This window comes from Martes martes, assembly GCF_963455335.1.
Source record: "Martes martes genome assembly, chromosome: 15".
Taxonomy (NCBI): domain Eukaryota; kingdom Metazoa; phylum Chordata; class Mammalia; order Carnivora; family Mustelidae; genus Martes; species Martes martes.
Window position 1 is genome coordinate 5175938 of NC_137903.1, and position 21843 is coordinate 5197780.

At 44.6% G+C, this 21843-nt stretch overlaps 1 protein-coding gene across 1 annotated transcript in view; it reads right to left on the reverse strand.

The window, feature by feature from the left end:
• SLAMF6 (SLAM family member 6) overlaps positions 1–17375 on the reverse strand; it is a 32915-nt gene extending 15540 nt beyond the window's left edge. Inside the window, exon 1 of the mRNA XM_080823916.1 lies at positions 17272–17375. Coding sequence (XP_080680042.1) covers positions 17272–17317 — 46 coding nt within the window. The 5' untranslated portion in view covers positions 17318–17375. The remainder of the gene's footprint in view (positions 1–17271) is intronic.
• Positions 17376–21843: the final 4468 nt, after the last annotated feature.

A 21843-nucleotide genomic window follows, 5' to 3' on the forward strand; every position in this document is an offset into this window, starting at 1 on the left:
ATGCGTGCACAACTCTATGTCTGCCCATGACATGTGATGAGGAACAACTCCCCCTTTGAATATTCATCTCAGACCCCAATGAGAGGATTCTGCTTATCTACAAATTTAATGCAATTGCTGTCAAAGTGCCAACAGCATTTTTCATAGAACTAAAACAAAAAAATCCTAGAATTTGTATGGAACCACAAAAACCCTGAGTAGCCAAAGCAATTCTGAAAAAGAAGAACAAAGCTGGAGAATCACAATTCCAGATTTCAAGATACACTACAAAGCTGTAGCAATCAAAACAGTATGACACTGGCCCAAAATAGACACATAGATCAATGGAACAGAACAGAGAGCCCAGAAATAAATCCAGGTTATATGGTCAGTTAATCTTCAAAAAAGGAAGTAAGAATATACAATGGGGAAAAGATAGTTTCTTCAACAAATGGTGTTGGGAAAACTGGACAGTTACATGCAAAACAATGACACGGGACCACTTTCTTATACCATACAAAAAAAATAAACCCAAAATGGATTAAAGACCTAAATGTGAGACCTGACGCCATAAAATTCCTAGAAGAAAACACAAGCAGTAATGTCTTTGACACCAGCCATAGAAACATTTTTCTAAGTATGTCTCCTTTGGCAAGTAAAATTAAATGATTGGGGCTATACCCAAACAAAAAGCTTTTGCCCAGTGAAGGAACCATCAACAAAACAAAAATGCAACCTACTGAATGGGAGAAGATATTTGCAAATGACATATCTGATAAAAGATTAGTATCCAAAATCTATAAAGAGCTTATACAACTCAACAGCCCCAAAACAAATAATCCAATTTAAAAATGGGCAGAAGACATGAACAGACATTTCTCCCGAGAAGACATCCAAATGGCCAACAGACACATGAGAAAATGCTCAACGTCACCCGCCATCAGGGAAATGCAAATCAAAACCACAATGAGATCCCACCTCACATTTGTCAGAAGGGCTAAAATCAAAGGCACAAGAAGCAAGTGTTGGTAAGATTGTGGAGAAAAAGGAGCTCTCCTGCTCTATTGGTGGGAATGCAAACTGGTGTATCCGTTGTGGAAAACAGTATGGATATTTCAGTTCCTCAAAAAATTAAAAATAAAATTATCATATGATCCAGTCATTTCACTACTGGATGTTTACATAGAGAAAATAAAAATACTAATTCTAAAAGATAGAGGCACCACTCTACCTGTTATTGCAGCATTATTCACCATAGCCATGACACAGAAGCAACCCAAGTGTCCATCCACAGATAAAGGGATTAAGATGTGGCGTATGCACACAATGGAATATTATTCAGCTGTAAAAAAGAACGAAATCTTGCCATCTGCAACAACAGAGATGGATCTAGAGGGTATAATGCTAAGTGAAATAGGTCAGGCAGGGAAATATAAATACCATATGGTCTCACTCACATGTGGAATTTAAAGAGCAAAACAAATCAAAAAAGAGACAAACCAAAAAGCAGACTCCTAACTCTAGAGAACACACGGCTGGTTACCCGAGGGGAGGTAGGTTAGGGGGAGGGGTAACAAGTGAAGGGGATTAAGAATACACTTGTCATGATGAACACCGAATGACGTGTGCAATTGTCGAATTGCTATGTTATACACCGAAAGCGAATATAACACTGTATGTGAATTATACTGGAATTTTAAAAGATTGTGTTAAAAGAAAGGAAAGAAGGAGGCTGCTTACTCCTGTATGGGGAGTCACGGCTTTGGAAATTCTCCATGTTCTCTTTACTTGCTGCAAATAAAGAAGACTTCGTAAGGCATCTCCAGCTAGTGTAGTCTCTCTCTATAACTCACCATGGGGCTGACCCACATGGGCCCAGTAACAAAGTCTGATGACCCAGATGGATTCTTGTCCTTCTGTGGTTCTGCCCTCTAGTTCCCTGGTTTCTGATGAGTGGAGCAGAGGACAGTGGCAGCTTCTCCTGGGCTAACCCATTCAAGCTCCTGGGGACGGGCCGGGCTTGGATTCCTCAAGGGGTTTTCCCTCCTTGGTGCCTATAACCGCCACGAGTGTTGGGACCGCCCCTGAAATCCAGTGTCCACACTGAGTACGTTTATTCAAAATGATCTCTGCTGGCATAAGCTGGGTGGATAGCACAGGTTTTAGGGGTAAATTAGAATTACCTCACAAAGTCTGGGTAAATCGGGAAAAACAGGAAGCTGGTATAACCTGGCTCTTCAAGAGGCTTGGATGTTCCAGCCTTGTGAAACCAGAGCTTTTCTTTAAAGACCAGTCCACGGGATAAATTTGGTTGGTCCCTTTGTCAAGGACTCTGGATGCTATGTTCTGATATCTGGTGCTTAGGGTCCGGGAGATTTCCAGACATCTCTGCCCTGGCTGACCTAATATCTGTGTCATACGTTTTTAGTCAATAGACCATTGCTGACTGTTTGGCTCACTCCCCTGGGGCTTGGCCTTTGTGTACCTTGTCCTTCCTTTCTCTTTCTTTACCGGCAATCTGCAAGGAGAGGTCCCCTGTTCTCTGGTTTACTTCCCCTTTTACTAACTGATAAGATAGAAATCTCAGAGTCCTTGGCAGTCTCCCAACATCTTTTAAGAAGCCACTGGGGCACCTTTCTTTCTCTAGCTTTTCTGTTAAGGACAAGCCACAGGAGTCTTAAATAATCTGTGACGAAGATGGTGTGGCATCCGTGTCACCACTACTCACTGTAAGTTACCTTTGTAGGTTAGAAGGAGACTCTAAGGAAAATCCCCAGAACGTGGGACAAGTTCCATTCTGAGGGAAAGACTGTGGACTGTAGCCTCCAGGACTGGAAGGCGTTTGGATACTCCCCCTGGACTTAGAAGCAAGTGATCCCCTTTTGCAACATAGCCTGACCACAACATACTGTAGAGGATTGAGAAAAATGACCAGGAAATGGAACTTTAAATTTCAATAACACATTGCAATTAAAAGTATTTTGTAGAAAGGTAAGAAAATGGGAAGGGATCCTATATGTTTAATGCTTTACGCCTCTATCTCGAAATGAAGGTTTACAAAAGAAATGTAAAATTTGTAAGATTAAGGTGGAACCTAAAACCTCAAAAATACTTCCCATATTAAATCTGATGAAGAACTAGTCCTTTAAGTCAGAGGACATAAAAGCTAGAAACCGTTAGCCTCAAATCCCTTCTACATTTCCATGTCAGCCATGAAGTCGTAATAAACCTCTGCCTTATTTCTCTTGTACCCAGATCCTTAGTGACACCTAGACCCCAGTTCTGCCAACCCCGTTAGTGCCAACCCCTGGTTTCCCATTAACATCCCCCCCCAAGCAGTTCCTGATGTCTCCTCCCTTACCAGATAGGACTGCTAGATTAAGGACCCACTTCCAGAATATTCCCATTTAGACAGGTTCCTAACGGTCACAGGCGTCCCATTAATGTCCTCTTTTCAACATCACACCTGTACGACTGGAAGACACACCAGGGGACTACGAGCTCATCTAGTTGAATTCATAAATTTACTGCATATTTTCTATGCACAGCCCAGTCTGGACGGACATCCAAGCTTTACTAACCATCCTCTTAAAGCCAGAAGAACAGTCTGTGGGACTGACAAAAGCCAGAGAAGGGGCTGGAAGGGACTCTCAGCCTGGGTCGTGTTCCCAGAGAGAGTGAAGAGGGAGTGCCAGGAGTTGTCCTTCAGTGGGATCCTGACTCCTTAGATGGCAGAGAGGATTTATATGGCTTTTCTGGAGGCTGCTTTTGAAATATATGCAAGAAGTGAGTAGACCTCCTATAAATCATCCAAATTGAGGGAGATTCACCAGGGAAAAAATGCAAACCCACCAGCCTTCTCGGGCTCCAGAATAGTCCGAGATAGCCTACAAATTGGGACCTCAAGGCATAAGGTAGTCCAAGTGGTCCTTAATACCTATTTCATATCTCAAAAGCACTTCAGAAGTCTGTAGAAAACTTCAAAAACTGGCCATAGGTCCCCAAACTGACTCTGCTCAGCTAGCAGAAGCAGCCTTTGGAGTGTTCCATGGGGATGGGGGTGGGGCGGGGGGAGTTGGCTGGAGAGAGGTCCAGAAAGCTGAAAAATGAGCTGCCTTCTGACGGTGGTGCTCCAGGCCACTTGAGGTAACCCAGGGTCAGGAAGGAAGACGTTGCGGGTGACTGTTCCCGGCCCCTCTGCCAACCTGCGTCCCAGCCGTGGGATCAAGAGGCGGCTGACAGAGTTGGGTTACAGTCAGGGTGGCTCCTGTAAACAGGAAGGGCAGTGGAAACGGAAGTGCTCACCCCACCCCCAAAAGGAGGATGGACAAAACTGAATCATCCCAGCGGCCCCTCAGTGAAGATGGGATGTGACGGGGCGTGGGGCTCCCTGGGCAGCTTCCAACAACCAGATCCTCCCTTCCCCTGAGGAGCCCTGAGTGACCCTCTCCGTGGGGAGGAGAGTGGGTTGAATTTTTGCCCAATACTGGGGCCACTTTCTCTGTGTCGAACACCCAAAAGGGTAGCCTTTCTAACACAAAATGTAGTATAAAAGGAGTCTCGGGAGGAGGAGAAACAAAGATTTCTGGAGACTCTGACCTGCGATATAGGGTCAAGATGACTAAAACACTCTTTTCTTTATGCACCAGAATGTCCTGTTCCGCTTTTAGGAGGAGACATTTTATCCTAATTGAGAGCCTTACTCAGTTAGGAGCAGGCCAGGAGAGAGATCCAAGTGTCCAGGTCCTGGGGAGCTAAAGCCACAGCTCTACCACATGGTCTGCTAGTGTCTGCAGGAGAGAAGACTGCACAAACTATTTTAAGCCAGGTTAACCCAGTGGTCTGGGCACAAGGAGGAGTGAGATGTGCCCACAGTGCCACACTCGTGATGACGGAATTGAAACAGATCGACTGGGCACCTGGATGGTTCAGTCATTTGAGCGTTTGCCTTCAGCTCAGGTCATGATCCCAAGGTCCTGGGATCAAGTCCCACATCAGGCTCTCTGCTCAGCAGGGACCTTGCTTCTCCCTCTGCCTTTTCCATTGCTTGTGCTCTCTCTCTCTCTTTCTGTTAAATTAATAAATAAAATCTTGAAAAATAAAAGAAAACAATTGGCCAGGGGTAAGGCAACACCCATGAAAACCAGAAGCTGTAAAAGGGATCTTCTGGGTAATAAATAGATTCTCAGAGCAAACGTTGATCAGGCCGTGCAGATCCCCACACAATACTGCAATTTACCTGTTAAAAGGCCAGGGACCGAGGAACAGATTTGTTCAAGGTCTCCAAGCTGTTGATGAGTCTATTTGAGACTTACATCCTGTAATACCCAATCCATATACCCTATTGGCCAATTTGCCAAGTGATAGTAAATATTACACTGTGTTAGATTTAAAGAAGGCCTTTTTCTACTTCCCACTAGATTCTGAATCCCAAGAATTATTTGCCTTTGAATGTAAAGACCTCGGCCCCCCAAGAAACCAGTACTGCTGGACTGGTTTACCTCAGGGATTTAAAAAAATTCCCCCACTATCTCTGGAAAAATCCTAGAACAAGCTTTAAACGAGTTAACTCTAGAAGAGAACTCTCAGGCCATGCGTGGATGGTATTCCAATAGCCAGCCTCACTCAAGATATTCTGACAAAAATACTATATTCATGTTAAATGTCCTAGTTAGCAAGGGGTATAAGGTATCAAAAGAGAAAGCTCAAATTTCTAAAGAAACTGTAAAATGCTTGGGGCTCATTATTTCTAAGGCTGGGGGTGGGGGGAGCAACAAGGTTTTCCTCAAGAGAGAAAAAGCAATATGTCCGCCAGCTCCACCAAGAACCCGCAAGCAATTTTGTGGGATTTGGGGAATGGCTGGGTTTTGCACAGCTGTGTTCCTAACCTTGGGCTAACCGTGAAACGCCTTTATGATCAGCTTCAGGGACGTGAGACCAACCTGTCTGAGCGGGATAAAGCATGTGATCAAGATTTCAATAGACTTAAAGCCCCTCTTTCAGAAGGGTAATAAGAAGTGGTAACAAGGAGTGGCTATGGGGGTGTTAACCCAAGTGCTGGGGCCCCTGGGGAGAACAGTAGTTTAGTTCTCTAAACAGCTGGACGTGGTGGCCAGGGGTCGGACTCCCTGCCTGAGGGCTGCGGCGGCCACATGCCTTTTGATCAAAGAGGCAGAGAAAAACTACAAGTCAGCCTATTAGTCTGGACCCCACACCCGGCTTCTGGTCTCTTGGAAACTGAGAGGCCTCTGGGGCTGTCCTAACGGAGATCACTGCGATGTCAGGCCGTGCTGCGAGGAGCCCCCCTCGGTGACAGCGGAAACCATACCGCACTTCCAACCCAGCCACCCTACTCCCTGATCTTCATCCACGCACGCCCCACAGTCGCCCGGAAGTAAAGGATCAAGTCTGCCCTAGTCCCAGAGATCTCCAAAGTGGAGCCCCGTCCAGTGCAGAGAAAGGCTGGTTTGTAGACGGCGGCGGCGTCGTAGAGAACGGGCAGGACAGGCAGGTTGTGTGGCTGTGTCCCCCAACACTCTCGTGGAGGCCAAGAGGCTGGCCCCGGCAGACATGAGTGTGCTAAGCAGAGCTTCAGAATTGGGTCAAGATCGAGTGCTACCTATTCACACTGCTTCTAAATACACCTTCTCTGTAATCCACGCTCATAGAGCCATATGGAAAGAAAGAGGGTTCTTAAATGCTGGAAATAAAGAAATCAGATACGGCAAAGAAATCCTCAGGCTGCTGGAAGCAGGGCACAAGCCACCAGAGGTGGCACTGGGTCATTCACTGTAAGGGCCACCAGAAAGGAAATTCAGAAGTGATACAGGGAGGTTGTTTGACTGACACGGGCACGGAAAGGCCTGCTAGATCGGGGGAGAGTTTGCTGAGGTTATTAATCCCTTCCTTGCCACTTTATCAGTCCATCCCAACCTACTCCTGTGATGAAACAAAGGAGGCAGCCAAAATGGGCTCCCCGTAGTCCCTGATCATCAGAGACTGGATGACAAAAGAGCAGCGGGAAAGTCCGGGCACCCAGCAAACTGTCTGGGTTTGGGGGGGATCCTAAGAGTGCACGTGATCCAACTCGTTACGGCCAAGAAGCTGTATGCCTGTGGTTAGCAAAGATTATAGACATTCCGGGGATGAGAAAGGTTATTAAAAGAATAACAAGCCAGCGTGTCTACTGTCAGACAAACAAGCGGTAATGGGTCGGCTTTCATCTCGAAGGTTGTTTCTGGGGCAGCTAGAGCTTTGGACCTCAGACGGAGGCTGTACTCTGTGCCTGGAGACCTCAGTTCTCTAGGAAGTCAGGGGAAACTAAAAGAACCCCCTGGAAAAGATCCGGTGAAGTTGTGTCTAGAAACACAGCAAAACTGTTTAAAATTATTACTGATAGCTCCCACCAAGGTAAGAACTGCCCCAAACGGTAAACCAAAATCAGGCCCATTCAAAACGACTTATGGGAAGCTCTTTCCTAAAGGCTCTCACTCCTCCTCACCTCCAGACCCAGAGGTTTCTCTGGCCATTAAACATATAATTAAGAGCATTAATAATTTATAATAATTTATAATAATAATTAATAATTAAGCATCCAATTAATCTCCAACACGATCCTTGGGACTTTCCCCTCTGCCTACCTACTGAAATCAGGCTTTACCCGACCAACCCGGCATTGGGTGTACCTCCAAACTTGGAAAAGTGGATCACCCCAGGATTAACCACAGCCAATAAGCACAGGGACCCACCTAGTGCTGTTGGCCATGCATTCCCCTGTAAAACGAGAAGGAGTGGTGCCTTGGATCCCCGACTCTGGAGTGGAAAGGTCACCGGCACTCAGGAGACAAGGTGCCCCAAGCAACAGATGACAACAAGCACACTTGTGAGCCACTCTCTGGCCTGAGACTTCTGTTCCAGGGACATGCAGAAAAGTAAAACCCCAGTGGGCAGGACGCTCAGATCTGAACTACAGTGATTTCAGTCCACACCGTGCTAATGGCTGTGCGGCTTTGCTGCCTTTGAGAGGTTAACCCATTTTCCCTCTGACTGCTCGGTAAGACATGCCGCCGCTCATTGCTAATACATGGTGAAAACAGATAGTTTTCAAGTCCTCGTGGCCCTGCTCACCAGGCTCCAGAGGCCAGGTACCATGTTTTAGCCCTTAAGATCTTAGTGAAACACTTTCCTGATATTATTTATTGTCATAGCAGTTCTAGGAACATCTCAGGCTACAGACACACCAGGGAACCTTGGGAACGGAACTCCCAAGGGAAACTAAGTAAACTCATAGCAGAAGGAGATAAACCAAAAGCTGCTGGATTTGTCACCACCGCCCACAGACTGAAACTGGACGGCTTCTGTACCATCCAGTCCAGAGGGACCCTAATGTAATTTTTGTCACTTCAAGAAATAACTTTACCCAATGGGAATTCAAATGGAAGATACATTTAACACCAATTCTTATATTAGTAACTTATACACTTACTATCAAGTGTGACTTCATTAAAGCACAAAGTAGTCTCTTTCAATCTCAACCCAACTTCTGGCCTCCATTATGTCTCGCTCCCATGACTACCAGCCGCACACCTAAAGAGACTAGGAAAAATGTACTGAAGATGGTTTTCCAGGAAATGGATAAAATGATAAGGCAAAATATGTCAAATGGAGCATAAACACCAATAGGGCCTAGAATTTACTCTGGAAAGGCTGCCTAAGGCATTACCAAAACCATGGTTGTAAATCCCTGATCTGACTTAGTAATTTTATGATCTTAAAAATTTCAGTTTGAAGCACAAGTTGACATGGCCATGCTCATTGGTATATTCTTTTCTCAGTGAGGGTATATGTGAGAAATAGTATGTCTTTCTAGGACACTGTCACCCCAGTATGTGTTTGTAACACAGGAGATTATATAAGGTGTGAAAGTCAACCTGGTTATTTTTTGATAATGCATTTTAAGAACTAATGACATAATGGGGAAAGGACTGTTTTTACACAGAACAATATTAAATCCACCTGTGATGAGGTGAAATGGTGAGGCTGTAAGAATTTTACAAAACACTAATTTAGAAATCGTAAGTGCTTTTATCCAGAACTGCAAAAAGGGCATCAGGTCTCCTCACTTGCTGGAATCACCGTTCTTACAAATAACAGCATCTACTGATGAACCTGATTAAGAATGAGTAAAAAGAGGGGCGCCTGGGTGGCTCAGTGGGTTAAAGCCTCTGCCTTCGGCTCAGGTCATGATCCCAGGGTCCTGGGATCGAGCCCCGCATCGGGCTCTCTGCTTGGCAGGGAGCCTGCTTCCTCCTCTCTCTGTCTGCCTCTCTGCCTACTTGTGATCTCTGTCTCTGTCGAATAAATAAATAAAATCTTAAAAAAAAAAAAAAAAAAAAAAAAAAAAAAAGAATGAGTAAAAAGAATTAATTGGAAAATTGGAATGAAAAATAAGATGCAATTTGGGATGATTCTGGTTGAAACCAGAATACAAAACGATGAAGACCAGATCAGTTTGACACTGGGGACAGCGGTACTGCTATCTGGCTAAGGAGAACAAGGAATGTTCCTGACCAGTGTTTTCCAAGTGCCCTGTGCAGGGGACCTGGGTGGCATTAGGAGCTGGCTGAGAGTGAGGCGGGCGCCTGGGGAGTGCGGCTCCACTCTGGACCTCGAGAAGTTACTTCTGTCTGTTTTACCATACATTGAGAATGTGTGAATATCTTCTTTTTTTTTTTTTTTTAAGGCTTCAATGTGTTTTAAAAAAAAGTCCTGAAAAAACATAGCTATATATATATATATATATATATATATATATATATATATATATTAGCATATGTGTGTGTGCGTGTGTGTGTGTGTATGTGTATGCTTTTTCCAAGCACACAAAGAGAATAGAAATCAGGACATCCGAGACCAAAATTTTTGACATTTAATTGTTAGAGGGGACCAGCTAACATAGGAATATACACAGTACTTAGCACACAAGTCCTTTAATAAAATGTTACTGAATCTATTCTGAAAATGTCCTGTTTGGGCAGCAACCTCTTTGACCTCAGCCACAGCAACTTCTTCCTAGGAACATCGCCAAAGGCAAGGGAAGCAAGGGCAAAAATGAACTACTGGGATTTCATCAAGATCAAAAGCTTTTGCACAGCAAAGGAAACAGTTAACAAAACCAAAAGACAACTGACAGAATGGGAGAAGATATTTGCAAATGACATATTAGATAAAGGGCTAGTGTCCAAAATCTATAAAGAGCTTATCAAACTCAACACCCAGAGAACAAATAATCCAATCAAGAAATGGGCAGAGGACATGAACAGACATTTCTGCAAAGAAGACATCCAAATGGCCAAGAGACACATGAAAAAATGCTCCACATCACTCGGCATCAGGGAAATACAAATCAAAACCACAATGAGATACCACCTCACACCAGTCAGAATGGCTAAAATTAACAAGTCGGGAAATGACAGATGCTGGCGAGGATGCGGAGAGAGGAGAAACCTCCTACACTGTTGGTGGGAATGCAAGCTGGTGCAACCACTCTGGAAAACAGTGTGGAGGTTCCTCAAAAAGCTGAAAATAGAGCTACCCTATGACCCGGCAATTGCACTACTGGTATATACCCTAAAGATACAAACGTGGTGCTCCGAAGGGGCACGTGCACCCGAATGTTTATAGCAGCAATGTCCACAATAGCCAAACTGTGGAAAGAGCCTAGATGCCCATCAACAGATGAATGGATAAAGAAGATGTGGTATATATACACAATGGAATACTATGCAGCCATCAAAAGACATGAAATCTTGCCATTTGCGATGACGTGGATGGAACTAGAGGGTATTATGCTTAGCGAAATAAGTCAATCAGAGAAAGACAACTATCATATGATCTCCCTGATATGAGGAAGTGGAGATGCAACATGGGGGTTTGGGGGGTAGGAAAAGAAAAAATGAAAGAAGATGGGATCAGGAGGGAGACAAATGATAAAAGACTCAAACTCACAAAACAGGCTGAGTGTTGTTGGGGGGAGGGGGGTCGGAAGAGGGTGGTGGGGTTATGGACATTGGGGAGGGTATGTGCTATGGTGAGTGCTGTGAAATGTGTAAACCTGGCGATTCACAGACCTGTATCCCTGGGGATAAAAAATACATTATATATTTATAATTTTTTTTTAAATTAATTTAAAAGAAGATTTTAAAAAAATGTCCTGCTTGCTAGTAGTATGTTCTGAAGGGTAAAAATCAGTAAGAAAACATCTACTAAAAAAAAAGGATGTAGTGGACGCCTGGGTGGCTCAGTCATTAAGTGTCTGCCTTCAGCTCAGGTCATGATCCCAGGGTCCTGGGCTTGAGCCCCGAATTGGGCTTCCTGCTCAGGGAGAAGCCTGCTTCTCCCTCTCCCACTCTCCCTGCTTGTGTTCCCTCTCTCACTATGTCTCTCTCTGTCAAATAAATAAATAAAATCTTTTAATAAAAATTTTTAAAAAGGATGTAAAGTCCACTCTATCCTAATGCTGCCATGGGAAAATTTTTTTAAGTTATAACAGGTTTTATGCTTAATACATACATTTTGGGAAAAAAATACATACATTTTGGGCTTAGGAAATAACACATAATTATAAGGCAAAATTTAATTTTGATTAACACATAAAAATATGGAATGCTTCAGGAATTTGCACATCATCTTTGAGCAGGGGCCATGCTCATCTTCCCTGTATCTTTCTGATTTTAGTATATGTGCTGTCGAAGAGAGCACTAATGTAAGTTTTTTTTATGGGCTCCCTGAATTCCTTTAAAAATTCTCCTTCCAGGGGTACCTGGGTGACTCAGTGGGCTAAGCATCTGACTCTTGGTTTCAGCTCAGGTCATGATCTCAGGATTGTGGGATTGAGCCCAGAGTCAGGCTCTGCGCTCAGTGGGGAGACTGCTTGAGATTTTCTCTTCCTCTCCCTCTGCCCCTCCCATTCATGCTGCACTCTTTCAAATAAATACATAAATTTTAAAAATAAAGGAAAATAAAAATTCTCCTTCCCTAGTTGTATGGCTGAGTCATTCCTATAGAGAAATTCTCTGTGTAAATCTTACCCTCATTGTTAATGATACCGGGAGGAGAGGGGTGTGATACCTAAGTCGCACCTCAGCACCAGAGCCCTGCTGTGGGTATACCCCTGAAACAGCCACAGCCCCTCTTACTGTCAAGGTCACAGAGGATTGCTTTCCAAGTGAAGCTCATTGGTGTCCATCGAAGGGATGCGACAACACTACAAGGACATGGGAAAGTCAGTGTAAGGCAAGGACAAGACTGACCAAGCCTAAGGGGTGCTGGAGACGTACCTATTTATGTAATCAGCCCCCTGGAAAGGCAGCCTCAGGTCCAATCCATTACACAGTCTCGTGGAGCGGACCTTTGTCTCCTGCATGCAATGGCGTCCCCCAGCTGGGGCCCCGAACTGCTTCACTGGTTTGACTCAGTGCAGCTCCCTGAGCCTGTGCACCCAGGTGTGCTTTTAGTTGTGGATCACCTCACCACAGGCTCCCAAGGACTCATCTCCAGCTGGGATTCTTATCTCCCCACTTCCGTTGTTGCTCATGTGTCTGTTGACGATGTCCGGCTCACTGGGCAAGGTACTGTAGGCTTCGTGAGTCCTGTGTGAATGACCTTCCATAATCCTACTCAACATTGGGAAAAGAGAGCCCTGGGACTGATTCTGGGCAGCATTGGACTGACCATCAGATTAACTGCCCCTTGGGGAGGTTTTATATCATGAAGCCACCCTAAAGAATTGGCACAACAGAAACATTGGCTAGAAATACAGGCAGTGCCCTCAAGAATTTAAAAGTTGTCCTTGACTTCTTAGCTAATGTAGTATGAGATAATAGACCCACTCTGGACTACTTGTGAGCAGAAGGAGGGGGCATCTGTGTAGAAACTAATACGCCACGTTATACCTGGATTAATAATGCTGCAGGTGAAGTAGAAGTGAATATTTAAAAACTCGGATCAGGAGTCTTGACTGCGTACCTTCAACCAGAGAAAAATCTCCCAATTAAGACTGGCCAACTATCAAACAGCATGACCCAGTATCACAGATTTCCTCTCTTCCCTGCGGCCACTAATAATCCTGCCACTCATTACTTCTTGGACCTGCATACCCACCAGTTTGGTACAGTTTGTGACCAAGCATGCGGAAGCCATACAGTTGAAGATGGTGGTAACACAAGGGTATGAAGAGCTCAGGGCTGAGCCCAGTGACCCACATATCTCAGACTAGCTGGAAAGAGGTTCTGCCCCTCCACTGAGCCCCCAGAGGATGCCCACATCCAGCAGGAAGTAGCTACAAAAGATGATCCCTTGTCCCTTGAGAAGCAGAATAAAACTGGAGGAGGGATTTTGTCACCAGTGAGACCTCCTAGACTCAGGAAACTTCTAGAAGCTCCTGCCCAACCATGAATTTTATCTTTCAGAAACTAATTAATTAATTGCTGGAACAGGAAAAGAAACCTTTTGAATACCAACTCCAGGACAGTGACCATCGCCATCATCATCGTCAGAAAGTAAGTGCTCTTAAGAATTCACAAGATAGGGTGCCTGGGTGGCTCAGTTGGTTGAGCGACTGCCTTCAGCTCAGGTCATGATCCTGGAGTCCCGGGATTGAGTCCTGCATTGGACTCCCTGCTCCGCTGGGAGTCTGCTTCTCCTTCTGACCTTCCCCCTCTCTTGCTCGCTCACTCTCATTCTCTCCCTCTCTCAAATATATAAATACAATCTTAAAAAAAAGAATTAGTAAGATAAATAGTTATTAATAAAATAAGGGCCGGAGAAAGTAGAACCCTCATATATTGCTGGTCAGAATGCAAACCGGACCAGCCATTGTAGAAAACTATTTAGTGATTCCTCAGATTAACCCTAGAATTACCGTATGATCCCGAATTGGATCACAATTGAAAACAGGTGTTCAAGCAAATACCTGCATGAAAATCCTCACTTACAAGGGCCAAAAGGTGGAAACACCCAAGTGCTCATCTATATAGATGAGTGGATCAATAAAATATGCTACATGTATACAATGGAATGTGACTGAACAATAAGAAGAAATGAAGGGCTGATACATGGTACAATATGAATGAACCTTGTAAACATTATACTTAGTGGAAGAAGTCAGACAGAAAGATTACATATCTTACTATTTCACTGATACGAAATGTCCAGTATAGGTAAACCCACAGAGACAAAAAACTAGTTGGTATTTGCCAGGGGGTGCGGGGCCTGGGGGGATGGGCAAATGGGAAATCACTGCTTAATGGACATACAGTCTTCTTTCGAGGTGTTAAAATGTTTTGGGATGATCAAGGAGGTTGCACGCCACCATGAACGTACCAAATGCTACCGAATTATACACTTTACAATTATTTTATGTTGTGTGAATTTTACCTTCATGGAAGAAAGAAAGACAATCTGCCTGTAGATGGAGACCCCACTGAGGCTAGATGGAGACTGGGAGGCTGGAAGCTGAGAGGCATGGGAGGCTGGAAGTCACATGGGGACAGACGGCAGACTCTGAGAGGTGGAAAGGCACAGTTGTCCTTGAGGATAATGTCAAAATGCAAAACAACTCCTTGCCCGTGGTGAGCGATGACAATGAGCAACAGTAATTCCTGGCAGCTATGCATGGTTGGTAAGAGAAGGAGCTAATCCTGCTCAAGGGCTGGGAGCCATTGGATGTAATCTCTGAGCAGACAAGTCTTCAAGTTTTGGACTCAGGACCTCAGAATCACAGGGCTAGCTCCCATGTACTGGCTCTGCCTACGCTAGCAACCACTTCTCTCCTGAACATCCGTACACCTGTATCTGCTTCTGGCAAACACAAGCAAAGTCTCAGTCCCTATTTCTCCCTCCCTTCAGCCGCAACATGACTAAAGTCCCATGAAATCTAGAGCCTTGCTACTCATGGTGTGGCCCACGGAGCCACATTGGGGTTACCAGAGAACCTCATATAAATGCAGAGTGTTTGTCTGCATTCAGAATCAGTATTATAAGATTCCCTAGTAATCTGTATGCCTATCAATGTTTGATTAAGTTCCCATCCAGAAAGAACAAAATGGAGAAACGAGTGAAATTCATTTTCTCAAGGGCACGAAGATGCCCGATTTTAGTTATACCTACTGGGATTATTTCTCAACATGGTTTATCTCTTCAGTGAACTTTAAAAAAAAAATAGCAAGTCACAGTGTCTGACCAACTGGAAAGTAGGTTGGACGGCATGAGTCATCTTCCTTCATGCTTCTTTTCAAAATTGACTTGATTTGTGCCAGATCTTTGCCATGACAGATTTCTTTCCCTTCCTCAAACTCTTCCCAGCAGAGGGCCTTTGCACACGTCTGGCCCCACGCAAAGCCGATACCCCTGTTTTTCTGTTTCATGGTACCCTGCTGATTTTCTTCCTAGTGTCACATTTTATATACATTGATGTGAATGTGTAGCTGTGTGTAAGCTGAGTAGCACAGCCAGGTGATTCTGAGCACGGACTCTGGAGCGAGGCTCCCTGACGTCTGACCTTGGCAATCTTCGCTCCTCTCCTGGGCTCCAGAACACCAGCAAGTGCATTCACAGGTGTTTCTTTTTCTACAGGGCCCACGGTGCCACCCCAGCTCATAACCGTGTGACACAAAGTAAGTTACTTAAGCGTTCTGTGCCTTCTTTCCTCTTCCCTGAAATGAGAACAAGGACCGTCTATTTCACAGGGTCTTTACAGGAGGTATTGATGGAAATGGGGAGGAGCAGGAGAATTTCAACCTGAGGACACTCAGCATATTGCATTTTAGGGTGGGTTCAATTTTGCAAGGAGGGAAAGGTGAAGCAAAGATGCGGGGCTTTGCTCTCAGGCCAGGGAGTGGCTCTCGACTATACACATTCTCCCTCTTCCTGCGCCTTACACATACTGCCCGGGGTTCCGTCCTCCTTGCACTTCTCCTTAGCTTTGTTGATCAGTTCTGTGCCATGACTTCCAAGCCTCCAGCCCCCAGTCCTCAATTTTCAGCTGCTCTTTGGAAATCGTCTCATGGATATCATGCTGATGTCTTAAAATCAGTAGGTCCTGAACTAGGCTCCCCTTCTCCATGGCGGCTCCCTCCTCCCCTCGCCTTTGTCACCCAACTTCGCCACCTTTGGTTACTCTGTCTGAAATGTCCCTGCCCCTTCCACGATACTTCATACCCTCTTTCTCTGCTCGGCCTAGTTGTCGTTTATCCCTGTGCAATACGCCGTTTCACTTATCCATTTGTTTCCCTGCTCAAATGTGAACTCCACAAGGAGGGGAGTTTTTGCCTGCTTTGATCATGATACGTCCCCAGAAAGCAGAAAACCAGCGCGTTCCCCTCACTCCTGCTGCCAGTCACTCTACATCTGTGGTGACGCTCTCACTTCTGTCTTTTCTCTTGTGCTGTCACTGTGTTTGTCAGTTTCTCAGAACTTTTGCAACTGTTTCAAGAGTTTGCCACCTGCTGGCTAATGAAATTCGGACAAGTTCTTTAAATCATCTTGGCTCCTCAAAGTGGGTCAATATAGTTCAAACTCACAGGCCTGTCCTGGGGCTTATGCATGTATTGTGTGTGCAGCGCTTAGCCCAGGGCCCGGAACAGAATCCCTTCATGTTTTCCAAGTAGCGGACAGCAGGGAACCAGGAGGCAGGACCAGCTCCCGTTCCGTTCTCTGCGGCACGTACAGTCCTGCTGGGCTGCCTAGACCCTGATTTGCATCAGAGGAAGGGAGATGTCTTTTTTTACAGTGAGCAGAAACGAATAGGACTATTTCTAGTGTCTTCATTATGCCCAGAAATTCTGGCTACACTGAGCCATAGATTTTCAGTCTTTTTGATGAGGACAGTGAGGTTCAGGCACACTCAGCAACCTACTAAGGTTATGGAGCAAGACAGTAGCTAATTTGGGAGGAGAACTCACCCTCCTCACCTCAGTACTCTTTCTATCAGAGCATGATGGTTGTAAACGCCAAATCGTCTGGTCTTAGAAGCACCTCACCTCCCGGGCTCCGCAGAGACCTCCCTCACAGCCCCACGCAGGTGAAGCCGTGAGCTCTGAAGGAACTTGGGCACTTAGTGTGCCAAGGTGAGAGGAGGTGGCACTTTCTTGGGCACCACCGAGAACCCCCCCCCCCCCGGTCCACAGCAGACAGACAGACAGACACACAATATGCACAAGTGATTCAGATTGAGCAAGCAGCACAGAGCCCGGGAGTCCGTCCGTGGCTACGCCAGTCTGCTGCGGCATTTACCTGGGCTGGAGAAGACAAGCACGAGGGGCGGGAGCAGCCAGAACATGCTGTCGGCGGCGGAGGCTGGTGCCGGTGGCCTCCGATGCCTGGCATCTGCCCTTCGGTGCTCTGTCACAGATTGAAATTGGTTCTCACGAAGACTTCCCCTTCCTCTGAGAGGTGTGGTAAGCCCTCTTCCTGCATACTGCATTCCCGATTTTATTGCTGTTCTACTCACTTTTTCTTCTGAGCAAAGGGCAAAGATCTGAAGAATGAAATGTCAATTGGCATTTTCGTTTTTCATGGAGATCCTTTTCTCATTTCTCTGTATTTTTTTAAAAATTGTGGTGAAATGGCCTAAATGACATGCGGTGATGTTGTAAGCTGAAAGTTACTGTCGTAGGGACACCTGGGGGGCTCAGATGGTTGAGTGTCCGTCCTTGGCTCTTAGGTCGTGATCTCCGGGTCCTGGGGTCGAGCACCACGTCGGGAGTCTGCCTGTCCCCCCACCCCCTGCTATGCTCATTCTCTCTCTCTCTCTCTCTCTCAAATGAATAAATAAAATCTCAAAAAAAATTACTGTTTTAACCGTTCAATTCAGGGGTGTTAATTACACTCACAGTGTTGTGTAACCACCAACATCACAATCATACCTTCTTTCGTTGCACTCCACTTTACAGAGTGTTGCAGACATTGTGCTTTTTACAAGTCAAAGTTTTTAGGAACCCTGGGTTGAGCAAGTCTACTGGCGCCATTTTCCCAACACTTACTTGCTTTGTGCCACGTTTTGGCACTTCTCGCAATATTTCGAAGTTTTTATTACTATATTTTTATGAGCATCTGTGATTACTGATCTTTGATGTTACTATTTTTTTTAAAGATTTTTATTTATTTATTTGAGGGAGAGAAGCGGGGGAGAGGGCAGAGGGAGAAGCAGGCTCCCCGCTGAGCAGGGAGCCCTACTCGGGGGCTCGATCCCAGGACCCCGGGATCATGACCTGAGCTGAAGGCAGACGCTTAACTGACTGAGCCCTCATGGATGTTTAGGTTACTTCTTGAACTTCAGATTTGGTAGAAACAGTTAAGAGAATGAGAATCAGAAGTGGGTCCTGAAGATGGGACTGAAGGGCTGTAATCTCTTGGCAAAACTTTTTAACGAATGAGGGGTTGCTTCTTATAGATGAGCAGAGGAAAAAAACTTTTTTTTGAGATGAATTCTATGCCTGGTGAGGGTGCTGTGAAGATTGTCGAAATGGCAACAAAGGGTTTAGAATATGATGTAGACATAGTTGGGTAAAATGCTATCAAAGGGCATCACCTAATACAGAGAAACCATTCCTGTGGCGAGCTTTATTATGATCTCCTTTTGAGAAATTCCCACAACCACACCCAAGCTTCAGTCACCACTGCCCGATCAGTCAGCAGTCCCCAACATCGAGGCAAAATCCTCCACCAGCAAAAAAAGATTACTACTTGCTGAGAACTCAGCATTTTTTAGCAGTAAAACATCTTAAGAGTCTTATTGTATCTGATATATGAGTGTTAAGAGATAAAGAGATATGATTTCATATTTCCATTGCTAAGATTTAAAGATGCTGGCGTAAGGGTGTTTGCAGGAGAAAAGAATTAGGTCTCCACTCACAGAGGAGCAGAGATAACGAGAGTCAAGGAGTAGAGAGAGAGAGAGAGCACCTGGAATGATATCATTTGTCTCTGGGTATAAATGTCCCCCATGCTTGAAAGACACACTCATGAATTCCCCACATATGTAAGCCATGGCAGTCCTGTTCCCCACTTACCTAGAATTTGGTAAGTGACATTGTTGGCCACTCCCCAGCTCTGGAATTTTTAAAGATTTTATTTATTTATTTGACAGACAGAAATCACAAGCAGGCAGAGGCAGGCAGAGAGAGGAGGGAGCAGGCTCCCTGCCGAGTAGAGAGCCAGATGCGGGACTCGATCCCAGGACTCTGGGATCATGACCTGAGCCGAAGGCAGAGGCCTTAACCCACTGAGCCACCCAGGTACCCCTGGAATTTTTAAATGAAAAAAATCTCTTCTGTCTGAAATATTTCCCCTTCCCCTTTGAATACCAGTTGATATTTCTATTTTATATCCAATATGTTATTTATTTGCCTTTTATCTTCTGTTCAAAACCATGCTCACCTTGAAACTAGGGATTATTTGGTTGTATCAGCAAGTGTGTCATAGTACATAGCACAATTTCATGTACAGGGTATCATCTCCTTGAAAAACTTTCCCGAACCTCTTGAAAACCAGGGGAAGTGATGTGCTCTTCTTGTTACTCAAACCATAGCATTTCTCACATGGCTCAGAATTTTTCCTTGGCCTCTCTTCTTTATTTCTTTTTAATTTAACTGAGGACATGAAATGTGTGGATGATTACCATTCTTACCCACAGCCTAACACAGTACCTAGGAACATACCAGACACTCAGTAAATAGCAATTAAGTTCATGAGTAAATGCAATGCAATGTATTCATTCCTATGTAAGGACTACAAGATGATCTTTTTTCTTTCCTTTTTTTTTTAAATGGAAGCTTTGTTGACTATATTGACTATAGTTGACTGTAAAACTAGTATTATTAGGGGAGCCTGGGTGGCTCAGTCCATTAAGCACTCTACTCTTGATGTCAGCTCAGGTCATGACCTCAGGTTGCGAGGTTCAGCCCCGCATCTGACTCCAGGCTCGGCCTGGAGCCTGCTTGACATTCTTGCCCTCTGCCCCTCCCTGTGAGCGCTCTGTCTCTCTCAAATAAATAAATAATCTTAAAAAAAGTCAAACTGGTATTATTAGTTTCAGGTGTAAAACATAATGATTCGACATTTATAGGCATTTTGAAATGCTCACCACTATAAGTATAGTTACTGACTTTAATTGTACAAGGTTACCACAATTTATTGACAATATTTCCTCTTCTTAAAGTGTATTTGAGAGAGAGAGAGAGAGAGAGCACAAGTGGGGAAGGAGCAGAGGGAGAGGGAGATGGAGAGAGGCAAACTTCCCATTGAGCGCAGAGCCAGAGGCAGGGCTTGATCCCATGACGTTGAGACAATAACCTGAGCCAAAATCGAGAGTTGGACGCTCAGCGGGCTGAGCCATACAGGCGTCCCACTGATTATATTTCTTGTGCTGTACTTTTCACCCCCATGACTTGTTTTACAACTGGAAGTTTGTACATCTTGGTCCCTTCACGTATTTCACTCATGTTCCTACCCCCTTCCCTCTGGCAACCACCAGTTTGTTCTCTGTATTTATCAGCCTGTTTTTGTTTGTTTGTTTTTTAGAGTCCATGTATAAGTGAAATCATATAGTATTTATCCCTCCCTGCCTGACTTATTTCACTGAGCCTAATACCCTCTTGGTCCATCCATGTTCTTGCAAGTGGCAAGATTTCATTCATCTTTAGGGTTGAGTAATAGTCCATTATATATATCATGTTTTTTATTCATTCATCTGTCAGTGGATGTTCACTTCTTTATCTTGGATATATATATATATTTTTTTTTAGATTTTATTTGTTTGACAGACAGATCACAAGTAAGCAGAGAGGCAGGCAGAGAGAGAGGGGGAAGCAGACTCCCTTCTGAGCAGAGAGCCCGATGCGGGGATCGATCCCAGGACCCTGGGATCATGACCTGAGCCAAAGGCAGCGGCTTTAACCCACTGAGCCACCCAGGTGCCCCTTTATCTTGGATATTGTAAGTAATTCTGCAATAAATGTAGAAATGCATATATCTTGTTAAATTAGTGTTTTCATTTCCTTTGGATAAATATCCAGAGGTGAAATATCCAGATCATATGGTAGTTCTCTTCTCAATTTTTTGAGGAACTCCATACTGTTTTCCATGGTGGGTGCACCAGTCTACACTCCCACCAAGTCATGAGGGTTCCCTTTTCTCCACATCCTCACCAATACTTGCTATTTCTTGTCTTTTTGATACTAGCCACTCTGACTGGTGTGAGGCGACATCTATTGTGGTTTTGATTTGCTTTTCCCTGCTAATTAGTGATGTTGAACATCTCTTCATGTGTCCAGTGGCTATCTGTCTTCTTCAGAAAAATGTCTAGGCGGGTTCTCTTCTCATTTTCAAATCGGATTGATTTTTTTGGGGGGGGGTATAGAGTGGTATGAGCTCTTTATTTTGTTACAAAGTATTTTTAAATGAAGGTGTGTGTTTTTGAGACATATTGCCATTGCACACTTAATAGACTACAATTTGGTATAAACATATTAAAAAAGATTTATTTATTTATTTGAGAGAAAGAGGGGGTGCATATGTGTGAATGGGGGAGGGGCTGAGAGAGTGGGAGAAAGAGAATATTCAGCAGACTCCCCGCTGAACAGGGAGCCCAACTCAGGGCTCAATCCCATGACCCTGAGATCATGACCTGAGCTGAAATCAAGAGTCAGACGCTTAACCGACTGAGCCACCTAGGTGTCCCATTATAAACATAATGTTTATATGCACTTGGAAACCAAAAAATTCACTTGACTTGCTTTATTGCGATATTCACTTTATTGCAGTGCTCTGGAGTTACACTTACAATGTCTCTGAGATATGCCCGTA